General features: G+C 39.4%; 1 protein-coding gene across 1 annotated transcript; it reads left to right on the top strand.

Moving 5' to 3' along the window:
- Positions 1-89: 89 nt before the first annotated feature.
- NEDD8 (NEDD8 ubiquitin like modifier) lies at positions 90-10,238 on the top strand. Its single transcript, XM_058738647.1, has 4 exons — positions 90-230; positions 8,830-8,877; positions 9,045-9,127; positions 9,875-10,238. The coding sequence occupies exons 1-4, from the start codon at positions 213-215 to the stop codon at positions 9,969-9,971; spliced, it is 246 nt and encodes an 81-aa protein (XP_058594630.1). The 5' UTR covers positions 90-212; the 3' UTR covers positions 9,972-10,238.
- Positions 10,239-10,297: the final 59 nt, after the last annotated feature.

Genomic DNA, 10,297 nt, shown 5'->3' with positions numbered 1-10,297 from the left:
TTTATTTACGACACCACCAAAACCAAACGCAGGAGCATTCTTGAGCCTTTCGGCAACCCGATGAAAGGAAGGAGGCGGGGTGAGAGGGGTGGAGCCAGGCAGTGACCCGGAAACAGAAGTGACTCCCACAGGCGATTGCTGGGGAGCGGTAGCGGCGACCGCAGCGGTAGAAGCAGCAAGTTATCTGTGTGCAGCTCCAAACTGGGAAGAAGATGCTAATTAAAGTGAAGGTGGGAGCACCTCCGGCCTTGCCAAGACGCTGTGGTACTGGGCTGGCCGTTGTGCCTTACGGGAGAAGCGGGGAAGGAAAACCACGCCTTTCCCTAGCCTGGAGGGTGCTGACAGCCTCAGGGCTCCGCGCGAGGGGTGATGGGAAGTGGGGGGCCCCAAGAAGGGTTTGAGATCTGGGGACTGGCCCCGCCAGATCACCCCAGGGTCTCTGCTTGTCTTGGTTTCTCAGCCAGGACTGTGCCGTGACTCAGAAGGAAGCCGCCTTTGTCCGGGGTATCGGTGTATGCGAACCCCTGCAGTCATAGAGAAGGCCTAGCAGCAGCTTGGCTCCCCTTCTCGGATTCTTGGACTAAGCTGTGATCTCCATTTTGCACTGCCCAGCTTACCTGCTTCTCCAAGCACAGTACAAAAACGTTAGCTTGGGGAACCGAGGGCCTCCTAGGAGCTAGACTGTAAGCCTTTGCTGGTTGTCGCCAGTGTGACAGCCGGCCTTCAGGAACCAAAGCTGGGAGTGTGTTCATTCAGCACCCGCCTTTCTGAGCCGGGCCTCCTGGACCAGCCTCACTTCTGTGACTGAGGCAGGTTAGTTATCATTGCCCTAGTTCTTGGTACTGGTGGTGTTTTCCTTCATCCCTGTCTCTCCCGTGGTTTTTATACCAATTGACAACACTCATTAGTCCTATCTGCTATTGCTTCTTTCGTACCTTCAGACAGAGAGGCAGAAACTAAAAACTGACGCAGTGCAACGTTAGTTTGGCCTTTTCCTGCTGAGTAAGTCTGTTCTTTCATCAGCTTTTTAGTGAATTTACCGTGCTTACCAGCCATTGTTAACCTCTTCATTCTTTCCAAACCACTTCTTGGCTGAGGATGGAGGCCAGCTTGTTGAAAATCTTTGTTTTTCAAACCTTTAGTAGTGGCTACAAGAGTCGCTAATTATAAAATCCATTTAATGGGTCGCAAACAACGTTAACATAGAAATATCAGGGTATACTGCTGGATAAGAGTATTTCACGAATTTTGGTTTTCGTTTTATATGTATGTTAATTAAGCACATGTATGTATTACTAGTACATATGTATTATTGTGAGTCACTGTCAAAGTCTGAGAAACACTAAAATGCTTTTTGGATATGAATTCTCACATCCTCTTAGTCAAAGAAGAGGTTACTTTGTACAGTGTTTTGTAAACTTCTTAAAAAATCTCAACCTGCTCTAAAAATGTTTACCTCAGGTGCCTTACAAACACAAAAAACTTACCATGTGTGATATGCTCTGATATTTCCAGTTTTGTTCTGAGTTGATTTCCTAACCCACCAATGGGTTGAGACCTGCAGTTTAAGAAAATACTGTGTTCTGGTTGGGCTTCTCAATTTAAAAGTGCATGAGAATCACCTGGGGATCTTGTTATGCGGATTCTAATTCAGTGGGTCTGGGATGAGACCTGAGATTCTGTATTTCCAGCATACTCCCGGGTGATGCTGATGCTGCTTGTCAGGGACTACCCGGAGTAGCAGCGTTCTAGATTTTCTCTTTGAATCCATTTTTGTTTAGTGTTTCTCTAAAATTGTTAGTCTCCTTTCCTGAAATGCTTTTCTTTGTGCCTCCACAAACAGGTTCCTATGCCTTTCATCTTTCTCTTTTTTGTTAGCTGCATTTTTTAATATATTAAGTATATACAAAAGCAATTAGCTCTTAGTATACAAATGGTAGGTTTTATTTAGCAGGGTTCCTTTGCGAATTCAACTGTCTTCTCCCCATAGCTGACTTTTTCCATATCTCTTTTTGCAGTCCTTTGCAATGAATGCCTCCTGATTTAAATCTTGTCTTGATGCCTCGTCTCTGTCTTTCTAAAATTAAATACATCATTTTCTGCTTTAGGTCATCTTCCCAGTACTCATCTCATGTATCAATCCCATCAATCTAGCAGGTATCTGGAATGTAATTCTTTAGAATCATTGTTTGCTTATAGAACCACATTTTTCCTTCGATAACCTCTTTTTTGCCTGATTTTCTTTCCATTCCCATTGTCCTTATCCTGGTCCGAGGTCTCATTAATTTATGTCTTTATTTCTCTGTAATACTTCTAACCCGATTTTCCTACCACATACCCCCTCTAAAGTTTAGAGTCTAAGCCATGACGTGGCGTACAAAAAAAATCATAGTGTACAGGTTTTCTTTATAGTTCTTTCTCATTATAGTACTCCCTAACCCCAGATTCTGCATTAGTGTCTTCTTTACTATCTAAGCCCCAGTTTTCTCCTTCATGGTTTGTTTTTTTAAACACATTTGTATTTTTAACTTTAAACCAACAGTTCTTAAGGGTTCAGTTGAATGAGTTTTTAACAACAGTTATACATCCATGTAACAAGATCTAGAACATTTTCACCCCTTCCCTATGAAATTTCCATAGGTTAGTTTTGCTTGTTTTAGAATTTCATATAAAGGGAGTTAAAGAATATATAATTTTGTGTCTGGCTTCTTTCACTTAGCATTGTGTCTGTTATATCTGTGTAGTTCCTTCTTATTACTGTGTAATATTTAATTGAATGACTATATCAGTTTGTTTATCCATTCTCCTGTTGATGGACTTTTGGATTGTTTCAGTTTCTGGCTATTATAAATAAGGCTTCCATGAACATTGTTATACAAGTCTTTTTGTAGACCTATATTTTCATTTCCTTTGGGTATAAATCTAGCAACAAAATTACTGGGATCATGTAGTAAATGTATGCAAGTTTAAAAGAAGCTGCCAGGGGCGCCTGGGTGGCGCAGTCGGTTAAGCGTCCGACTTCAGCCAGGTCACGATCTCGCGGTCCGTGAGTTCGAGCCCCGCGTCAGGCTCTGGGCTGATGGCTCGGAGCCTGGAGCCTGCTTCCGATTCTGTGTCTTCCTCTCTCTCTGCCCCTCCCCCGTTCATGCTCTGTCTCTCTCTGTCCCAAAAATAAATTAAAAAAAAAAAAAAACGTTGAAAAAAAAAATTAAAAAAAAAAGTTGTGGGCTACCTGATTGTCCTTTAAAAAAAAAAAAAAAAAAAAAGAAGCTGCCAGTTTTCCAAGGGGTTGTACCATTTTACATTCCCAGTTGCAGTGAATAAGCAGTCCAGCTGTTCTGTACCCTAGCTACCTTTTAGTCATTTTTATTTTAGCTATTATAATGGGTGTGAAATGTTAATTTCATTCAGGTTTAAATTGATGTTGATTTTCACCCACCATAGCACTTTGTCCTCATACCTTGTGTTTGGATAGTAGTATTCAATATGACATTTCCTTTTATATTAGTTCTATTAATTATATGTCTTGTCGTTTCTTGGTAGTAAATCTTGACTTGAAAAAGATTGTTGGCAAAGGCTGGATCCCTTAATTTCTTTTTATATCCCCTCAAGTGCCTAAAGCAAGCAGTATGTTGAGTTTAGGTTCATCATTGACTTGTCAAACATCATTGAATGTATTCCCAGGTGACAATGACCAGATTTGGAGGAAGAAACACAATATGAAATATCAAGAATATCTTTTAAAATTGTTCAGTTACTCTGATTTTTTTTAAACCCAAACATATTTTTTATTTGAATAGCATTTCAGTGTTTACAAGCACTTTTCTGCATTTCAAGCCACTTCATTCATGACAACCAATAAAGAATAAAACAATGGGGTCCATCACCTACACTGCCAATTGATACATTGTGTTATAAGAATGAAAAAATGGGATTGATATTTCCAGTTTGAAAGGTCGACGCTTATTTTACAGGACTTTGAATTTTAATTATGAACTGTTTCAAACATACACAACAGGAGAGAGAAGGATATAATGCACCCCATATCCAGCTTCAAGTGCTGTCACCTCATGGCCAATCTTACTTATATTCACCAACTCTCGTTACCTTATGTTTTAAGAAGCAAATCCCAGATAGCATATGTTATTTGTATGTGTTTCAGTATATATCTGTAAAAAAGGATTCTTTTTTTCCTAATGGAACTGTAATTATCACATCTAAAAAATTAACAGTGATTTATCACTGTCATCAAATTTTTCCCATTCTCTTTTTACACAGTTTGTTTCAATGTGAGTCCAACTAAGAGCCATACATTGCAGTTGGTTGATACGGATTTTAAGCCTCTTTAAAAAACCTGTAATTCCCCCCTTTTCCCCCTTTTCATGTTGAATAAACTAGGTGGTTTTTCCAGTGGAGTCTCCCACAGTTTGGATTTTGCTGATTATATTCCCATGTTTCCCCGTATTTCATGTCGATTGGTATATAAGATCTAGAGGCTTGATTAGTCTTTTGTATGTGTACTTGTGAGAATAAGTCATAGATGGTGTATGGTATGTAATTCTGTCACCTTTTTTGCTTTCTATGATGTTATAGACCTATTATTGCCTAGATCTATTATTTCATTGGAGGTTACAAAATGGGTATATCTAATTTTATTTTTGCTTGATATATTAGCTGGAACGCTCCAACAGTAGCTATTAGCCACGTGAGCTATTGAACACTTGACATGTGGCTAATAAGACTGAGGAATTAAGTTTATGAACTATCTATTTGTGTTTAATTTTACTTAATTTAAATATAAAGCCTGAGACTTTATTCAGTTATAGGGAAAACTTTTAAGTCTGCTTGGAACAGTTTAGGTATGTAAGTCTACTTTTTCAACTGTAAGTTATGAAATTTAAATGTAGTATAAATACAGTACTTCAGATGGAAATCTACCATCTGAATCGAGATGTGCTATAAGTATGAAATGCAAACAAGATTTTGAACATTTGGTTAGAACAAAGGAATGTAAAATACTAATTTTTATATTGATTATACATTGAAGTAATAATATTTTGAATATATTGGGTTTAAGAGTGTTAAAATTAATTTCACTTTTAAAATATGTGGCTGCTAGTATATTTTAAATTGTATATGTGGTTTGCATTACATTTATATCTTTTGGACAGTGCTGCTTTACAGAATCATTTCCTTACACTCCCATCAAGAACATTATTTTAAAAATAATGTTTTTCTCATTACAATGTATTCATGGTATAAAAAATGAAAAATACAGAAAAGCATAAATAATGTAATTAAAAGCATCCATAATGTCATAACTCAAAAACATTCACGTATATACCCTTCTACACTCGTTTGAAAGAGTATAAATACACGTATGTGTTTTGTGGTGGTGTTTTTTTTTTTTTTTTTTTTTTTTTTTAACAAAACTGGAATTATACCATTATTCCACAGATTATTTGAGGGCTACGTAATTTTTCTTCTATGTTTGTGTCATAATTTATTTAACCCACTATTTAATACTTAGATTGCTTGTAATTTTTGAGTGTCAAAAGACTGTAATGACCATTATCATAGGTATATTTTTTAGCGTAGTCATGATTATCTTCCCAGAAGTGATGCTGCTGGGACACTGCTTTACCAGATTCTTCTCTGGATACATTCATGGGCTTCTACAGTCAGAAACAAAGGGCCAGTCTTCGAGTTTTAAATTTTACAAGCCAGTAACTTTTTTTTACTGTCATTAGATCCAAGCACCTTACCCTTGGGGGAGCAGTTCTAGGCCTTCTCTAAGGGTCTTTTTCACTCTTTAAAATTTTTTATTAAATCAGAATGAATATTTGTTTTATTATTATTCATGTGATGAAGGGGTATATTTTTATTAGAAACTTTAATAGTGCAGATAAAGGGAGAGTTACCCTTGATAAACCCTTCCCTTAGTCCTATTCTCCTTCTCAATCACTACTATAGGAGATATGTATGCTTTTAATCATTTTTTCTATACATATACATATGTGTATCGCTATATATGGAAAATGATATATAATTATACATTCTTTAGATCTTTCCACATTAGTGTATAAATTGTTGCATGGTAAGTGTATCAGTCTATGGATGTACCCTAGTTTTAATAGTTTTCTTATTAACAGGCATTAAGCTTTTCCTAGTGTTTTACAGTAAACCTGTTCTGTTGAGTAAACACATGTTTCTCTTTGAATACATCGCTCAGGTTTCAAGTTTTTCCTCCAAGTTAGTTAACCTAGAAATAGATTATCTGCTTGAAGAATCTTTGCATTGAAAGTATTAAGATCAGTAAAGTGAAATAATTTATGGATGACACAGAATTGCTAACTTTTCATTTTGTCAGGAAAGGGCTTTAAAAAAGCACCATATATTGTTTCTGTCATTTCATAAAAGAACATTTAAAAAAAATTTCTTGGGACGCCTGGGTGGCTCAGTCGGTTGAGTGTCCGACTTTGGCTCAGGTCATGATCTCATGGTTCGTGAGTTTGAGCCCCGCGTCGGGCTCTATGCTGACAGCCTGGAGCCTGCTTCGGATTCTGTGTCTCCCTCTCTCTCTGCTCCTCCCCTACTCATTCTCTGTCTCTCTGCTTCAAAAATAAATAAAAACAATTTTTAAAAAATTAAAAAAATTTCTTAAGTAGCCTCTACACTCAACATGGGGCTCAAACTCAAAATTCCGAGATTAAGAGTCACATGCTCCACCAGCTAAGCCAGCCAGGCACCCCTTCATGAAAGGATATTTTAACAGCTGAATATATTTAGTTTTATGAAAATCTCACTATTGTCATTATTTTTCCATTTTACCATAAATTTTCACAGGCCAGCTTGGATTGGGGTAGAAACTTGGGAATCACTGTTGTGATTTATTCTTTTGCACCCAAAGAGGTAACTCTAAAAGAATTACTCTTATATTTTTTTAAATATTCTTAGTACTGAACTGATTCTCATAGTTGAGAAATTAGGTCCTAAGTACTGTCATCATTCTGGTCTATGTGAATACCATAAGTAGAGACCATTTGTTGTTTTGTGAACCTATTACAATCCTATACATTGGGTTTTAATATCAGACCAGAGACACTTAGGCGGTACTGAGTACAGAGGTGGAAAAGAAACAAACAAAACCTCAAGCTCTGGGGCCAGAGAGTCTGTGTTTGGGTCCACACTCTCCTTTTGACTTCATGGATATGCTTTTTAACCTATCCAAACCCCATTTTCCTCATCTATAAAATGGTGATAGCAATAGTACATCTATCTCCTAACTTAGTTGCAATGATTAAATGTGTTGGTGCACTCAGTGTAGTTTCTGACTGTTGGAAAGTGTTAAACGTTGGCTATGATTGGGGCGCCTGGGTGGCTCAGTCAGTTGAGCGATCGACTTCGGCTCAGGTCATGATCTTGCAGTCTGAGTTCGAGCCCCATGTCGGGCTCTGTGCTGATGGCTCAGAGCCTGGAGTCTACCTCCGATTCTGTGTCTCCCTCTCTCTGCCCCTTCCCCGCTCATGCTGTATGTCTCTCTGTCTCTCAAAAATGAATAAACGTTTGGGGCGCCTGGGTGGCGCAGTCGGTTAAGCGTCCGACTTCAGCCAGGTCACGATCTCGCGGTCCGTGAGTTCGAGCCCCGCGTCAGGCTCTGGGCTGATGGCTCGGAGCCTGGAGCCTGTTTCCGGTTCTGTGTCTCCCTCTCTCTCTGCCCCTCCCCCGTTCATGCTATGTCTCTCTCTGTCCCAAAGATAAGTAAAAAACGTTGAAAAAAAAAAAAAAAAATTTAAAAAAAAAAAAAAAATGAATAAACGTTAAAAAAAATTTTTTTTTTTTTTTATTATTTTTAAATTTTTTTTTTCAACATTTTTTTATTTTTGGGACAGAGAGAGACAGAGCATGAACGGGGGAGGGGCAGAGAGAGAGGGAGACACAGAATCGGAAACAGGCTCCAGGCTCCGAGCCATCAGCCCAGAGCCTGACGCGGGGCTCGAACTCACGGACCGCGAGATCGTGACCTGGCTGAAGTTGGACGCTTAACCGACTGCGCCACCCAGGCGCCCCAAAAAAAAAAATTTTTTTTAATGTTGGCTATGACAGGGCACCTGGGTGGCTCAGTTGGTTAAGGATTTGACTTCGGCTCTATGATCTCACAGTTCATGAGTTTGAGTCCCCCTTCGGGTGAGCTCCACTTCTCTCTCTCTCTCTCTCTCTCTCTCATTCTCATTCTCGATGGGATGAAGCACATTTGTAAGTGTATGATCAGTGTAATCATTATGTGTATTATCAGCAGCCCTTAGCCTGTGGAAGAGGTCAAGAAGCTACAGCTGAAATTTAGTATTTAGGTAGAAGTCTGGAGAAGTTACAGAATAGAATGTTGAATTTTAGTGTTAATTGAAAAAACTGGTCATAAGTGGTCTCTGGGGTCCTTGAGAATTCTTTGAATTATCTGAATGTTAATTTCTAACTTTGATACAGGGAACAAAGGCATGCTTTCCTTAGGACATCTCTTATTGCTATCTCATCCAAGGGAATGCCAGTATTCTCATGGATTCTAATGGGGTGGGCGTGGGAAGATGGGTAAAATGACGTGTGGGATTAACAGGGTCAAATGGTCAAATGCCCTCTCAAAGCTGTCTACTGCCTAAAAGTGTTTGATAAATACAGATATGGTCAAAGCCTTCTGATTCTTCAAAGCAGCTTTGCTGACAATGTGCTTCTTTCAGAAGATGTAGATTCCCCAGAGATTAAGACAGGGTGTTTTACCTAGAAAACCAGTTGTATATTAGGCTGTAGGACTCATGAAACCCTTGCCTGTTGCAGACGCTGACCGGAAAGGAGATTGAGATTGACATTGAACCCACAGACAAGGTAATGTATGGCCAATACTTTTTCATGCCTGTCTCCCTACATGCACATTTGTTTGGATGTGCTGATGAACTTAGTCCTTTCCCTCTCATGCTATCTGCATAGCTCTTGTTCTTTCCACTTCCATGGTTCTACCCCTTAGCAGCCCCTGACTACTTGTACCCCTAAAGGTGGAGCGAATCAAGGAGCGTGTGGAGGAGAAAGAGGGAATTCCCCCACAGCAGCAGCGGCTCATCTACAGTGGAAAACAGATGTAAGTTGGACATAGTTGTGAGGTTGAGGGAGCAAATACTGATGGAGGAGCCTGAGATCCTTTGGTGATTTGGTGAATCCTATGAACTCCTTCTCGGATAAGATTTTTGCACACATAAAATAAAATACATAGATTTACAAAGGAAACTAATGATAATGAGATACGGTTCTCAAGATACTAAAAACAAAGTTGTGAAAAAATAATATATGTGGTTTATTAATACATTAAGATCTAATGGTAGGAATAATTACCATAATTTTGATATATTTTCAAAATACTTGCAAACAGTTATGTTATGAAATTTCTGTCCACAGGTCACCCATGTTGCTAATACCACTGTGGGTTTTTTGTCTATGTTCAAAATTAAAAGAAATATAGGGGTGCCGGAGTGGCTCAGTCAGTTAAGCTTCCAACTTCAGCTCAGGTCATGATCTCACGGTTCGTGAGTTCGAGCCCTGCATCAGGCTCTGTGCTGACAGCTCAGAGCTTGGAGCCCGCTTCAGATTCTGTGTCTCCCTCTGTCTGCCCCTCCACTGCTTGCACTCTATTTCCCGCATTGTCTCAAAAATAAACAAACATTAAAAAAAAATTATCAAATTTCATTTAAGGGGTTAGTAAAAATAAAGATGTAAATTCTTTCTGCATTCATAGACCCCCCAGAAAGACTCAAAAAACTAAGCATAAGAATCTTGTTCTAGATGGTATTTCTAATCCCTCCACCCTTTTTTTTGCCCCCTTTTCCTGCAGGAATGATGAGAAGACAGCAGCTGATTACAAGATCCTAGGTGGTTCAGTCCTCCACCTGGTGTTGGCTCTGAGAGGAGGAGGTGGCCTTAGGCAGTGATGGACCCTCCCTCCATTTTACCTCCTTACCCTGTCGCTCCTAATGAGGCATCATATGTCCTCTCACTCTGTGGGACACCAGAGCCACTGCCCCCTCTCCTGGATGCCCAGTCTTGTTTGGCGGAAGACCGTGAGGACCCCAGGATGCGGTGTTCCTGACCCAAAGGGCCCTTGGTGGCCATTGGGTTTTAGTTTGCAGTCCTGTGTGCTTCCCTCTCTTATGGCTATGTCCCTAGTTGCCAATAAAATATTTCCTGACCTCCTGGAATCTGTCTTGTATTGCACAAAAGTGCACATCACAGTATATACTCTTTTACATTTCTGAAA

The sequence above is a fragment of the Neofelis nebulosa genome, chromosome 7 (genome assembly GCF_028018385.1).
Source record: "Neofelis nebulosa isolate mNeoNeb1 chromosome 7, mNeoNeb1.pri, whole genome shotgun sequence".
NCBI lineage: Eukaryota > Metazoa > Chordata > Mammalia > Carnivora > Felidae > Neofelis > Neofelis nebulosa.
This window is presented reverse-complemented; position numbering and strand designations above follow the sequence as displayed.

Bases quoted from the DNA above. Each gene is read 5' to 3' on its own strand.
- NEDD8 (XM_058738647.1), top strand. The intron at 8,878-9,044 runs GTAATGTATGGC...GTACCCCTAAAG, and splicing joins ACATTGAACCCACAGACAAG to GTGGAGCGAATCAAGGAGCG. The intron at 9,128-9,874 runs GTAAGTTGGACA...CTTTTCCTGCAG, and splicing joins ATCTACAGTGGAAAACAGAT to GAATGATGAGAAGACAGCAG.